This window comes from Epinephelus lanceolatus, chromosome 1 (assembly GCF_041903045.1).
Source record: "Epinephelus lanceolatus isolate andai-2023 chromosome 1, ASM4190304v1, whole genome shotgun sequence".
Taxonomy (NCBI): Eukaryota; Metazoa; Chordata; class Actinopteri; order Perciformes; family Serranidae; genus Epinephelus; species Epinephelus lanceolatus.
Window position 1 is genome coordinate 35,910,343 of NC_135734.1, and position 15,602 is coordinate 35,925,944.

The window sequence follows — 15,602 nt, forward strand, 5'->3', positions numbered from 1 at the left end:
TGGTAGTCTAGCATTTGAAAACAACATGTGTTTGGACTTATCTGCATTTAGGGCCAACTTCAGTTTCTGTAACCAGGACTGAACAACATCAGAAGTGGACTGTAAGAGATTAAGAGCACTTTCAGCAGATGTAGAACAACAATAAATTATAGTATTGTCGGCATGTAAGTGGTACTTAGCATTTGGTAAGTTTTCATACAGATTGTTGACATAAATAGAAAACAATATGGGTCCAAATACAGAACCTTGAGGCACGCCTTTAGATATCGTCAGAAAGGAAGATGTGGACCCTTCCAACTGAATACATTGCATTCTGGCAGACGGGTAGTTTGTGCACCAGGAGCTAAATCACCAGGTGTGTTTGTTTTAAGAAAGAAGAGTCCTCTGTGAATAATTCGACTTCTGGTAAAAACCTCCTGAACATCTGGATTTTAGGTTACCAGAGAAAATAAAGGAGCACAGTAGTACGTTAGTACGTACTGGGCTAGCAGCTTGTCTGTGATGAGCCAAACGGCTTCCAAGAAACACTCATTTGTAACATCAAATTGCTTTATTCAGTGATCTTACTGGTTTAAATCACTGGGTCTGTTTGTTTTGAAGAGGAAGAGACCTCTGGGGATAATTCGGCTCATGGTAAAAACCTCCTGAACAATGAATACTGAAGGAATCTACTCGGTAGTTCTTGCTTGGCACATTGGAGAAATTTCTGCTTGTTGTAATCTGCAGTCCACACCGCTAGACACCGCTAAATCTTACACTCACCTCCTTTAATTTGTTGTTTCCTGTCATCCGTTTTGAATTTTGTTGGTTGGGCTACCATTTTCGTATTTTCGCATTTTTGTATATTGTTCCGGTTCACAGGAAAAACAGCTGACCAGCTGAAAACTCACTGAGCTTGTTCTCATATGTTCTGCCACGCCAAAAAGGATATCCTCACTGGTAGGCATCAATGTCATCTTTCTGATACAAGGTGAAAAAAACAAACAAACAGTCATTCATTTCATCGCTTGTCTTAGAGCTGACAAACACATCAGTGAAAATGAAGGAAGAGCTTATATTTTTTTCATCTCATTGGGTCCTTTTGTCATCACAGAGAAAATGAAGAATGTAATAACTTGGGGGAGCTGGGAAGTTATTACTATACCATTAGAAGTAAACTTGAAAAAGGAGGAGGCCTGGTATTCCCCACTTTTTCAATCTCACACAGATGAAGTGATTTTGGGATTGCAGTGAAAGCAGAGGAGATTGCATTCTGCATCTAACTGGTATCCGCCACATCGCACACAAGAGGGAAGGAGGAAACAATGTGCATAAACAAAGCAGATTTTAAAATGTCTTCATATTTGTTCCTCTCTCATATAGCCTCAGACTGTGATTACTCCAATAATCAATACAGCCTAAACTGAACAGTAAGCAGTCTCACCCAACACAAACATTAAGACAAAATTAGACTTTCTGAGTCTCTTTTTTTTCCTCGGGCTGTAATTCCCAGAGCAATTTAGGCGCTTTTGTGCTCCGCTTCTTTGTGCTTGGCATTATGTCATAGGCACATTTTAATGTTAATTGAACATTTAAAGCGGCCCTAACCATCCCAATATCAGACATAAACACATGCCTGCACTTGATAGATAAAGCCTCTCACATTGCCTTCCAAGGAAACATCCGGACAGATGGAGTCAGTGGTCAACGGCATCAGAATTTCCATCCAGAATGTTTCTTTATCACCAGTTCGCTCACAGAGTCCTGAGAGCTGCAGACGCACAGACAGGAGACAGAGAGAAAAAAAAGAGACATAGAAAGCAAAAAAGGCCACGAGAGAGACGAGAAGGGGAGGGAGGGGGTTGTAAAGCAGCTAGGGAGAGTGTTTTAAGAAAGGACTTCATTTTCTCCATAATGATTTTGTTCTGCTTTTTTGTTGGGTCCCTCTGCTCATTAAGGCTGGAGAGCCACAAGGTCAACTTGTCTGATGACAGTGTTAAAACCAGAGTTTTGCGGCGCACCCCTTAATTATTCCTCCAGTCCATTACTGACCTTTGATCCATTGCATTGCCACTGTATCAGTATTGCACAAGTGACAACAGCTTTCTGACAATGCTAGGAGTCTGTGCCCTAGGATTAACCCCAGCTGAGAAACTGCAAGAAGCACACTCAGTGACAATTACCGCACACATGTCTGTGCACTCTGTAAAAGACGTTTTAGCTCAAGTATGAGCAGGCTGCACTGTGATGATACCCCACCAATCAAACACAAATAGACACACGCACGCACCACACGTCTTCAAATTGGCCCAATTAAAAGTACCATCCCCTAGCATCTCTTCCTGCAGACATTGTCACTGTAAAAGAGGAAACAGCCTCTCATCTTTATAGTACTTGTCTCCCTTCCAGAGAACACAGAACCCCCTGAGTACAGGAGGAGCATTTAACTGCACTGTCACTATCCAGGGTACTCGTTCTCCCTGACAGTCTTCTCCATAGAAACATATCAGGGTAAGTTAGAGTGACATATAATTTTCCAGAACTGATAGCAAGTATGATATCACCTTGCAAAACTGCTTTTTTACCCAGACAGGTAGGTGGAAAAAAAAGAGCATCACCCTGAGGGCAAAAAGATACCGAAGTAGCTGGAAAGTCTTTATCTCTTCCACTGTTGCGGGGAAGAGACATTTTCTACAGCATAACTTTTCTCACCTGCTGTCTGGCAAACAAATGCACAGTGTTTGATTATTATGCCGTTAGAACATTATTCTCTCCGACTCCAAATGAATCACACACTTGTTGCAACATTGTGAAGGGAGATAAGTGTCTCTTTTCAATCACAGCTGGAAAAATCCAAGTCCTATTTGTGGAGTACAAAACGTGGTTCACATTAAATTCAGAGTCAAAATGAGATGAAATTTGGTAAAGTACAAAACAGGGGATGTTATTTATTTATTTTTTTTAACAAATTATGCACCACAGAGTGTTTGCTTGGATGACTGTATTAGATGCTATTGTAGTGCAAAGCACATCTGTCAACAAGAGTGGGGAGACATAATAATGTGTAATCAGGGACCAGTCCAGGCTGTGACCTGGTTGATGTGCTCTCTTAGTCTCTCCTGTTATGTAATTACTTACATGTCCTTACTGTCAGTGTCATTGCGGAGGAGGAGGAGGAGATCCTGAATACTCAAACAGTTGCTACAATTGGTAGGCTGACATAGTTTATTTGTCAATAGTGGTCATGCATAGTATACAGATTGCTTGTGGGAAGATTCTGGCACAGTGTTGCTCAACTGCATCGTATTAGCCTGAGGTTATTGTAAAGATGAATGGTCACATAGACATGACAGTCATCAGGGTTATGTCATTGTCGTTGTTTGTTGTGTAATGATGTGCTTTATGGAGTGGCACTCTTCACTGCGATGAATATGAAGTGAACTTTTCGTTTTGTTGCTTCATTATCTGTGCATTGATTTAAACAACACTCAGTGAATTCTGATGAGACTGAGATGTATCTACCACCACTGGAGTGCAGCATGTTCGTAATCAAATTATTGCACTGATTACAATTACATATTTGGCTGTTATGAAACTTGGTGGAATTGTGCATCTCTCTAGTGCGCCGCAGTGTAAGACCTTCCAGAGGATTGCTATTACTGTAGCCAGAGGTGACATGTTGACTCACTCATTCGGCCCAATAACACAATGTTACAATAACGTGTTGTGCAATTGCAGTTTGTAGCGCTGTAGAAAACGTGCTAAAGTTGCCACTGCAGTGAAATAATGAGGTAACATATGAGTTTGGCTGACATGAGCTGACACAGATTCTCTTCACTCAAAAATGTGTTTTTCTCATGTTAATGTCCCCTAGAATATAAGATCTCGGCTACATTGACTTGAATCTCTGCAAAGTTTGTCACTAGAAAGGTTTAAATCCTCTTCATCCTCTTGAGGGTCGCAGGGGGGCTGGAGCCTATCCCAGCTGACATCGGGCGAGAGGCAGGGTACACCCTGGACAGGTCACCAGACTATCACAGGGCTGACACATAGAGACAGACAACCATTCACGCTCACATTCACACCTACGGACAATTTAGAGTTACCAATTAACCTAGTCCCCAATCTGCATGTCTTTGGACTGTGGGAGGAAGCCGGAGTGCCCGGAGAGAACCCACGCTGACACGGGGAGAACATGCAAACTCTGCACAGAAGGGCTCCCACGCCCAGGATCGAACCGGCAACCCTCTTGCTGTGAGGCGAGAGTGCTAACCACCACACCACCGTGCCGCCCAAGGTTTAAATCAGAAATTCAAAAGTACCCTGGTCAAGCTACACCAGGTAAATCACATATTCGAAGGCCAATTGCTGTCTAGTACAGGAAACACACCGGCATAGAAACCTGAAACCTCCAGTGCAGAACATACTACAGCAAACATGGTTGAGTGTGCAGTTATTGGATGTAAACCTGATCTTTAATTTCCTTCCACTAACTAACAAAAACCCCATTTTAGCAGATATTATTGTGTTTCACAATTATTAACATGGTGTTAGCCACTGCCACCTAGCCTATAAACAAATAAAAGATGCAAAATACACTTGCCATTCTGTGACGTATGATACGCTAGTAGCCTATTTTGGTGCACAACAGACTCTTCGTCTGGGTCTGTGTCTGACCAAAGGCCAAAACACACCAGCGGCAAAGGCAGCACGTCAAAAAATATACCTATTATTTTCAACGTTTAACCCCAGACTGGTGGCGGCAAGACGCATGTCGGTGCTCCTGCAGCACTTTTTGCTACTGTCTTATTTCCAGCCTCGCCGACCCTGATTTTGCTCTGCTCCTATGGTAGCTCAACTCCTCTCCTTACTAATAATGAATAAAGGGAACTCTGTTGCTGTTGATGTGTCTCGCTTGTGACAAAGATAAGGAGAGACTTGTTGAGGTGGAGAAATTTTCTGAGCTAAACGACCCGCGATCCTGTCATTATAAAGACAATGGCCAGAAAGATACTTCCTAGTGAGGCATAGCTCTGGAGATCAGCTCTTCGTGTGAGAAATCAAGATCAATCAGGGGTTGTCCATACATGATTTTAAGCTCATGCAGAGGAGGAAGAGGTACAGATCTTTCAGTAAAAGTAGTAATAACTTTGCGTAGTCATCTGTTGACGAGCTGCAGCGTGACACATTCAGCACGGGGCGGCACTTGATGCATGTCACATGATGTGCCACAGTTGGTGTTTTCAGCTCAAGGTTCAAGCATGTATCGCTAAATCTCTTATGTTTACACTAATGCTAACGCTAGCCATCTTGATGCACAGTGCTCTTTTACCAGTCAGCTGACCCAGAATTATGTCAGTTGGGTTAGAGTCAGCTGTTCAATACATATATTGAAAGTGAGGAGCGCTCAGTCTTGGACTAAATCTGTGAATCCAGAATTTCCCCAAAAAGTACACAGGACACTGACTGACAAAAAGAAAGAAACGAGCAACAATAAAAAACTCTTGGCTTGTAGAATCTCAGTCGACTGAGGGGTTTCTGACTGATGTTTCGAATCTTTGACTTTCAGTGGGCAGCCCCAGTGGTTTCATTCAAGTTGGACGGACACCTCATTCTAATTAAACCCCCCAAAAACACAAGTGAATTGATAAAAGCAGTGGTGGCACAGAATCATTAACACCTCTGAGAAGCTCAGGATAATTTCAGTTTTTGCAGAGAAAGCCTCCACCGGCAGTCAGTCAACCATATCAGCCTTCAGACAGCAGTGAAGTGAGTCAGTGGGAAACCGAAACAGCATGTGATTCTAGACGGATGTAAAACATGTTCACATTGAAGCATTTGACGTGTGTTTTTAAACTCAAATTGGACTTAATTGCCAACACCAAGAAAAGCACCACACCGATTAGATGACGGAGCCCCTTCACAGTTTTCAGTCACCAGCAGAGGTGTGTTGGCAGAGACACTGTGTTTGCTTGAAAACAGAGAAAGAAAAAACTGGAGGTGATTGTAACCTCAAAGGCTATTGAAGATTTCTTTGCTGGAAAGGGCAACTCTGGCAGCATCGCCCAGTTCTTTAAGAGTGATATTGACAAAACAGTTTTGTATTACATTGTGAGATGTGTCTTGACATCAGTGAACTAAGGGGCACCTTATCGAGGACTGTGTGGATACTTCAGAAGGAGAGCGGGGAGATTAACAGTGTTGCTGCCAGAACGGACAAAAGATGCTAAAGTGTACCCTATCTGTCCTCGTAACAACTTCATTCAAGGCCTCTTTTTTGTTTGGAATGTAACAATAACGCCAAACGTCAAGTATTGATACAAAACTTTATCCCGTCACATTGTGTGACCACAACAAAGCCCTCACAAAGAATTTGCATCTGGAAAATGTTTGATTGAGAAAATTATTTTCCTCATAACGATATAAGTCCAGTGCTGGTAAAGTTATTTTATACAGTCATTTTCGTGATATTTATGAAGCATCAATTAGTGTAAACAGTATTTTTCATATAGCATTTAGAGTGAGCGTGTCTCAGTTGGTGTTCAAATGCAAAGTTCAGCTGGCATTTTATGTATTAGTTTGGTGTTCCAGGTTTAGCAAGATTGCCGATTCCATTCACTTTGTCCTTGAAAGTTTTTTTTTTGTTTGTTTTTCGTCAAGGAAATGAAAGAAAGCACAGCGGACACAGCACGGAGAAAACCCATGCATTTAGAAGCATGTTTTGATTCTCCTTGGTGTGTCAGACACGTGGGTATTCCCAGTCGGTTAACCTGTTAAATCTTGAAAGTGATAAATTATTTTCTTTATTTGTTGTCTGAATATTATCATTAAATGAGTGGCTGTCACTGCATCAGCACCTGGATGTCTTAGCTTTGGTGAAAACTTTTGTCTTTGAAAAGGGGTAATTACGGGATGTTTATTTTTCCTTCAAGTGTGTGCCATCTAATTTGACAATCTTAGTGAACATTTTTAATTATTTAGCGTGTTTGTAGGGCATTGAAACTGCGTGTTCTGTTTATTTAGAGAGCATTTATAGCTGTTAGCTCTTAAATACACAAAAACTCATACTGTCATAAAGAGTTTTTGGTCGTACACTTGTGAGTTTCTGTAATATCGGAGCAATGCAACTGAAGAAAAATGGCAGTAATACTTTGTAGCCTCTGTGCCTGCGTGGCCGGGCCTCTGGCTCAGTAAAGAGACCAGAAGCAGACACTGTTGAGTACATTTGTATCCTCAATTTCCCCTCCTGACAAAAGTGACATTTCATACCAAACTGTTTCCTCCAGCAAAGAAGATGAGCCATTTGGTCACAAGAAGCATAAGATTCCTGACACACACCCACACACACATGCCAGCACGCACATGTATGCAAAGACATGCACACACACTCTCACATCACATCCTCTCTCTGTCTTCCCTGAAGTTATGTCAGTATAATGCAGTGCCTGAGAGATCTACTATACAGTCGTTCTGAAAGATTCACAACAGCTGGTGAGTGCCGCACAGATGCAGAGCATGCCAATAATCTGTTGAAATCCTTTTATTCTTCTTCTGTATCTGAAGACAGATTTAGAACGGCGCCACTTGGTCCAGATGAATGAACCTGTCTCACTGAATAACTCTTTTTTTCCCCCCATGGAGGGAGTTTGGGGTGGGTAGAGGCGGGGCGTTCTCATATTGTTTCATCTGTTTTCAATTCTGGGAATTGAAATGTAAAATGTGTAACATCTGATGATTGCTGGTTTTCATTCTGGCACAGCGGGGACAGCGGCATAATGTGGAGACGAAATTAGAAGAAGAGGAAGAAGAGAGGAGATATCTAGCGCCGGTGGAGCTCTCTGTGCATTTATGTTCTTGCTGCTCAAGCAAAAGGCAGTCAATTAAAACCCTGCATTGATGTGAGGATTATGCTATTAGTAGAGACCAGCATTCTCATTAGCTGCTGTGCCACTGTTGAGCAGAACTGTGTGGTGAGATAGAGGGAGGGAGCTCGAGAATTTGCTTGCAAAGGTCTGTTGATTATCGGTTTGCCTGGCTGTTTTTGGTAAACCTGTCTTGTCTTTTTTGTCTATCCAACCTGCGGCGCACCTGTATGTCAGTTGTTGCCATTGATGTCATCTGTCCTGCTAACAGACCTAAGAAAATGTTCTGTTTTACTTTTTAAAGCATGAAGTTTACCCTTGACATCAGGTTACCAGAGCCAGAGAATCCAAATGTGGGCAATAAAGTGGAAACAGGGTGGAGCTGAGGTGGGGCAAGAAAGCTGCAATTGCCACAGCTGAGTGTGGGGGAGATTTATCAATTAAATTAAACACGCCTCTAAACATGTCACCCTTTAAGCCTTAATGTCTTCTTTATGGAACAATAATTTTGAAAATTGCTGTGAAGACACAAATTAGAGGAGGAGTGATTTTTGCGACCCCAAAGAAAACAAAAGACCAACTTTGTCCTGAGAAGTTGAGGGTCTCTCTGATGACCTCAGTCCTCTAGTCTCAAGAGCCATTAGAAGAAGTGGCAATGATCAGAAATAACTGCATTAATCATTAGTAAAACTACCAATTTGTAGTTTTTTTTAAGTGTGACCTCTCTCATCTTGTAAACAATACATGTATTTTTTGGAGGAATGTTAGGTGTTTATTGAAATTATATGTTTACAGTGGCAAAAACAGAATTATTGTGAGGCCTACCAAAGGTCCATGTTTGTGTATTTTAATCATGATAGTGTTCTTTCCCTAACCTTGACTATAAGATTCCCCTAAACTTAACTGAATAGTTGCATTTACCCAAACGTATCCATACCTGTGTGATAAGGACACCAGATCAGCCAGCCTGGTCACACTTCCAGGTTGTCAAATACCAACGCTTCATCACGGCCCTCCGCATCTGATACTGACGCACAGGGTGTCCTTTAGCGTTCATTTAGCTTTCAACTAATTCCAATATAATGTATGTATGTGATGTACAAAATATTAGATGCTCAGAGCAACTGACATGATATAAAGAGTGAGAAAGTCCAGGTAGGGAGGAGGTCTGGGTGATGAACTGGTCAAACAAACACAGACTTTCACCCAGGAGACTGCTGTTTGTGTCCCAGGTGAAACCAAAAGTCTACACTGATTTATTAAAAAAAAATATTATGTAAATAAGTCACATATTCATGTAACGATATAGCGTAAGTATCTGGGACTGAGAGCAGGTGAGATCATAAAACAATCGAGTCTTTTTGTATGACGACTTTGAACTGTGTCTTTGGGCATTTAGCTCAGACTTCCCAAGGTTAAAATTTTAGTATCGTATAGTTAGATTTAGCAGGTTTAAAGCACTGAGTTTGGTTTTCCACTGCATTTATCTAATGGCAATAGTTAGTTGATGCTTCTTGGAACTATTTATCCATTAAAATTGCAAATGCTAACCTGGATCACTTACCAGTGTTAATTTAGTTTTCACATGCACATGCATCAGTCATTTCACAAAATGAAGGTACTCATTCTTAAGGGGGAATTGCACTTAACCATCTGCAATATTTACATAATTACAACTATTTAAATTCATTCACTTGAGCTCTTTTTACTGCAAGGATTTATGTGTGTTTTTCTCTCACTGGATAATTGTCAGTAGCTGCATGTTGTTACATTTTCTGTAGGGTGTATGAACTGGGTGGTGACAGCTGTGTATTCTGATTTATTCATAAGCTATGGACTCTAATTAACCAGGATGTCCAGACCAACACTTGAAGCAACCAGATCAGTCATTTAACAGAGATAATGTTCTCTCTCTCTCCCATAATATTTCTCTCTCTAACTCACCTCTCTCACACTCATACACACACACACACACACACACACACACACACACACACACACACACACACACACATGCATAGACTTGCACACGCTAGGGGCCTCAGGCTCCCCTCTGTACTGTACATAGTGTTTTATGAGTAAAGCGGAAACTCCATCAGACATTATCATATGATTACGAATGGGAATTAAGATTCAAGGAGAAGTCGAGCTAATTTGAAGTGGGTTTTGATTGTACTAATTATATAATCTTCTCCACTCCCACGTTTACATTCTGGCCCATTAAGAAAAATGTCTTGAGAGTGCATTGTGGCGTTCCTTGTGTTTTATCTCGTTGAGAACGGCATGAGAAATAAAAATTACAGCGCTACATTTGCAGTTTTGTCAAAAGCATTTATTTGTCATTATCTGTGAGCCGAGGTGTGCCACATGCACTCAGACTATTAAACAGCTATATACTGTAGTGTCATTATCAGATAGTGAGGACCTAGAGACAAAAATGGAATCTCTGGTACGATTTTCATGTCACTCACTGGTGCCAGAAAGTGTTATTCCTGTAATGGGTACAATTTGAGGAGGCATTAGATTAAAACCCCTCCAGCACTTAGCCACAATGCCAAACCAACTGTCTACTTTCTTGTGGGAAATTGCATCCATCTGAGTCTTGTCTCACTCACACTAAAATCAGACAAGAGGAGCATTAAGGGTCATGCCCATGGACTCTTGTGTTCATACCTTGGCTCTTATGTGGAAATCAGCACAGTAGCAGCAGCTGCCATCCTGTCAGTCTACACTGGATCTGTTTAGCTTTAGCACTGCTGTGTGGGTCACTACCATTTTGGCAGAGCTCACAACCCAACAAACAGTTCCTGTAGTTATGCACATAAGTCTGAAGAAAACTGAAGTGTAAAACTATGCTTTGAGTTAAAGATACATGTGTAAAACACAAGTGAAACATGGGTTGATATGCAGCCTGTGTAGACAGCTTTATTGATTCAAGTAAAAGAATTTCTGTACCTTCAGAAGATGGACAACTGAAAACTGTGACTGAAACGCCTCCAGTGTAGACAGCCTGTTGCTTAAGAAACACTCCAATCAGGATCAGAAATTCAGTCACTCTGTTGCCAGGCACTGGTGTTATGTGTGGCAGGCTAACCCTTATCCAGCCACTATACTCATTGTGGTTTGTTGAAAATGTTGTTGCAGTTGCAGCTTGAATGCTGTGCAAGGACACATCTGCCACAGAGGTATATTATGCAGAATTGTTTACTGTTTGTAAACACGTTCACCAGCAAAAATGAAAGTAAAAGCCAACCCCAGATTCACTCATTCGGCGTTTCGCCTCGCTATATCTGCATATTTTCAGTACCATGTCTCTTGGATACCTGCTGCTCACAGTCTGGTCCCTGGTCCCTATCTTTTTTTAAAAAGCCCCAACGTAGCGCTGTGGGGTACACACCCATAAATGTACCAAAATAAGGAGAAAGAAAACATGCAGAGGGCAGTCTCTGAAGAAACATACACCGCCAAACACTTCTAGCGGGTCAGAAGTGATGATTGAGAGGGATTACCTCTGTACGAGTCTATTCTGCATAGTATATCTTTAAAATGTATCTTGACAGATGTTGATGATGTGTTTTCGTCTGTCTCCCCTGTAGATAACCACACCATGGCGTCCCACTCAGCAGTGAGCATTCGGATTCTGGATGTAAATGACAATCCTCCTGAACTGGCCACACCGTACGAAGCCTCAATATGTGAAGATGCCAAACCAGGCCAGGTAAAATTTGTTTAAATGTAAGACTATCCAATTTCATATGTATTTGAACACCAACAGTGTATTCTGTACATTTATAAAGTTAAAATGAGATAAACAAAACTTCACAATATCAGTTTGCTGAGCAACAAGTAAAATGTTGTGCTAATCAAGTTACTGGAGCATCACAGATTGATCCGCCATTTAATTAGTGTTGATGATAATGAAGGTAGGAGTTAGGGCACTTGAAAACGGTGCTGTGCCAAAGCACTAATTACATTAACAATATAAGAAGACGAAATTAAAAAAAACAAAAAACCTAGTAACAATGCCACAAAGAAACGTATTACCTGTGGTTAATTCAGTTTGAAAGGAAGCCCCAAAAACAGTGTACAGCCCACACAATACTGAGCACATTTACTGGTATACAAAACTCAAAGCTAGTTATCAATGTGAAGTGAGTTGAAGTGTACTCAGCCATGGGTCATATATTAGAACATAAGTGATTGTTTTTTGCATTAAACACATTAATCACAATGGTGAGAAGCAGATGGATTTGAACAAGCAATTCATACATTAAAAAAATAACACAGAATTCATACTTAATGCATAAATACAGTAGAAATACAATGAGTACAATGAATACAATATTTTTGATTTTCACTGGTCTCCATTTCAAAAAGCCGTGTTATTAAAGCTGATTTATAACTGAGTCACTCAGCCAGGCAGAATAAAACCAAAGGCTGCGTTCTCGATTCTGACCTCGATCTTCTCTGAAAATATATTGTTAGACAGAAGAACAGTTTGGATCAACGTAAATGAAGCCGTCTGATATTGAGAACCAGTATCCTTTGTTTTGTGAGCTAATTCAATTCAGATTTAATTGCTGAGTCAGAGATACCAGCATGGTCACCGGCTTGTCTTTAAATTAGCAACAATTAGCTTGTTCTGCTTAACACATAGTCTGTATGGTGATTATAAAAAGAGTGAATGATGTAGAATGTAATATACCTCCCTCCGTATGCAGTATTCCTGATGTAGACATTAACATCAAGCACCCAGGTGTTACATGCACCATGGTAGAACATGAAAGCAATACACCCACTGTTTGATGTGTGATATATTGCAAAAGACATCTACAATACTATATGTGAAAAAACTAGGGCAAAATAGAAGATCTCAATGATGTGCGACAAACAAAACAATGAAAGTTTTAGCCTTTCATTAACAATAATAATAATAATAATAATAATAATAATAATAATAATAATAATAATAATAATTAACGTGTGTATTGTCATTAAAATGTAAAAGTCATTAACTGGCAAAAGGCAGCACTGCAAGAAAACAGAAAATTTCAAAGATAAAGATGTCAGGAGTAAAGGAAGGACACACCTGTACATCAGTCTAACAAGTTAACACAACTTTGATGATGACACCTGAGCGAGTTCCATTCGCCAAAGACAGCCCGCGGATATGGTCACCAGCCTCAGAAAAAGCCAATAAGTGAACCTTGAGTTCAGAGTATTCTATCACAGATATTTCTGTATTGATTTTTTGTCCTATTCACTCACCAGCCTATTTCTTGTCTTTCTAAAACTGCCTCATTATTTACATAGTTCTGGTTTGGATCGTTTTCAATTGCACACTGTGATCTATCTGACACTTCTTAGCAAAGGCAATTTATAACTCAGCTTTTGGGCAAAGGCACAATTTGCCAAAGAGTGTCAGGGAGAGAGCCTGAAATGAACTGTTTTCCAAATAATATATTTATTTTCTCTGTTTTTATGCTGGATGCAGATTAAAAGTCAGAAGGATTAATATTTCACAGATTTCGATATTGGATTTCTATCTATGTCAGCACTATGGTTGTTTAAACGTAATAGAATGGACATGGGGAATTCACATTTTAATGGATGGAGCGTTTGTATGACTATTCTGCCTGCCAAAAAGATTTCAGCTCTCCATAAAAAACCATCAATCATTTATTCTCCCCTTTGTTACAGAACAATCAGAGAGTTGTTCTGCTCGTGGCAGTGCCTATTTTTTGTTAGATCATGTCACACACAAAGTAATAGAGCAGTTAGCACAGATTAACATGCATCCCTAAATGGCAAGCAGGTGACAAAACTAAATTCTGCATCATTACCCGGCACCAATCAAACAGTGGGGGTCTGTTTGAAAATTCAAGACAAAAAGTAATAAAATGGCTATTTCCAATCCAGTAGGACGCCAGGTCTTTCCACAGATCACCATTAAAAATGGACAGAGTCATTAGGGTGTTTTATTCTCCTTACACAGTCAACAGGCCTTGGGCTGAGTTAAACCCAATTATCATGTGCAGAGCAAAGGAATAATTAAAAAAAAAGCAAGGCTTTAAAGTGGGGCCTCCATGCTGGAAGCTGCATTTACATGTGTAATGAAGCTCAGGCCTCTCCTCCCCTTGATCCACAGACTCTTAACCACTTATAGCCCCCCTGTGCCTCTGTAACACCGCCCGCCTGCGCCTTTCTAGAACATTGTCTAGTCTGATCTCCCTCACTCCCACCTCGCTCCCTCTCCCATCTGCAAGAGCCCACATTAACCTTCAGCTCCTAATCACACAGAGATGATTAGTCTTCCAGCAAAAAGATCATTGCTGGCTCCCAGCATTGTAAAAGAAAAGGTTTTTAATTCTCTCATTAGAGAGAAATGCAGCGAAATATTTCACACTGTAATAACAAACTGAAGAAAAGGATTCCATACATAGGAGAGAGTGACATTCAGCCTCACTGCCACCTCTGTATCTGCCAGTATGCTGTTTTTCTTTATTTATGACTGTCCATCTACAATTGGCCATCAAATGACAAGAACATCTGACAATATCTCTTGATTTTCATTCATTTTCTTTTTGGAGTCCTTTTTGTATGTTGTTGTGGGGAGCTCTGTCGGAGTCAGCCTGCCGAGATTGAATGAAAATGTGTTAGCCTTGGGTCAAAGGCTTTCTAATGCTCATTTTCAGCCTCTGGGGTAACCTCAGGGGGGCATGGGGGAAACAATTTTCTCCTCCATGTTATTCTCAGAATAACATTAAAAAACTGTTTTCCACTAGTTGTTGTCAGTCACTGCATCTTTACCTTTGAAAAATGGAGTGAGTGGTGTGAAGAAAAATGTTTTTGGTCTGTGGAGTCACTGCATCTACACTGGTGCCTAGAGCTGTGGTTTGTAGCATTTTTCTTTGATTAATGGCAAGGATAGAACCTTTCTATTGTTGGCCTTCCATCTCGGAGAGAAGTGAATGAGCAAATGACTTGAATGAATTACTCATCTATCATACCTTTCCATTGAAGCAAGACCAATAAAAGTTTAGGTAATGACAGGATAAACAGCACTGAACCAAAAAATTGCCTTGCAAACAAAAGTCAGTTTAACGCTACTGAATTTCTCCCCGTCAACAAGTGGAGATTTCGATTCACAATACTTCAAGAAAATCAGAGATGCTGGCAATCTGCCCTCGTCTGAAAACCTTTGGTCTCTTGAGAGGTAATCGAGTTGTTTGGCAACTGTCCGTTCAGAGCAATTTGGCTGCATCTCATATTCAAGCTAGCACTTGCACAGGTTTGGGGATTGGGAGCAAACAAGATGATGTCACAAAGCCTGTATAAATCTCCGCTATTGATGAATTGATGCATATATTTCCTCTCCTCATTCTGCCTCTGTAGCACAGTCCTGGAGGAGTCTTGTGCCACTTACTAAAATATCAGCCACAAACTCACACACCTGCAAGCACATATACAGGCGAAGATCCTTTAATTTTTAATTTTACCACTGTGCTATCTTTTGTGATGAGAAACCAGGCTGTTCTCAGGCATTGTTTGCACTTATACTTACAAAAGTAATGCACCACAATGTATATATATTCTATGAAATCCTGAGCCAGTAATTTGTGTATAACCCACGTAATTGGGAAAGCTGCAGTTGCCTAAACCAAAAAATGCATAACCATGTTTTTTTTCCCTAAACCTAACCTACGTTCCTTTATATTAAGTATGTAACTTTAGGTTAAGTACCTGTCGTTTGTGGGGCCT

The 15,602-nt window shown here is 40.6% G+C and overlaps 1 protein-coding gene across 2 annotated transcripts in view; it reads left to right on the plus strand.

The window, feature by feature from the left end:
- cdh22 (cadherin 22) overlaps positions 1–15,602 on the plus strand; it is a 249,081-nt gene that overhangs the window by 195,773 nt on the left and 37,706 nt on the right. For both annotated transcript variants that reach the window (XM_033627226.2, XM_078169868.1), the window contains exon 10: positions 11,438–11,559. In XM_033627226.2, coding sequence (XP_033483117.2) covers positions 11,438–11,559 — 122 coding nt within the window. The remainder of the gene's footprint in view (positions 1–11,437; positions 11,560–15,602) is intronic.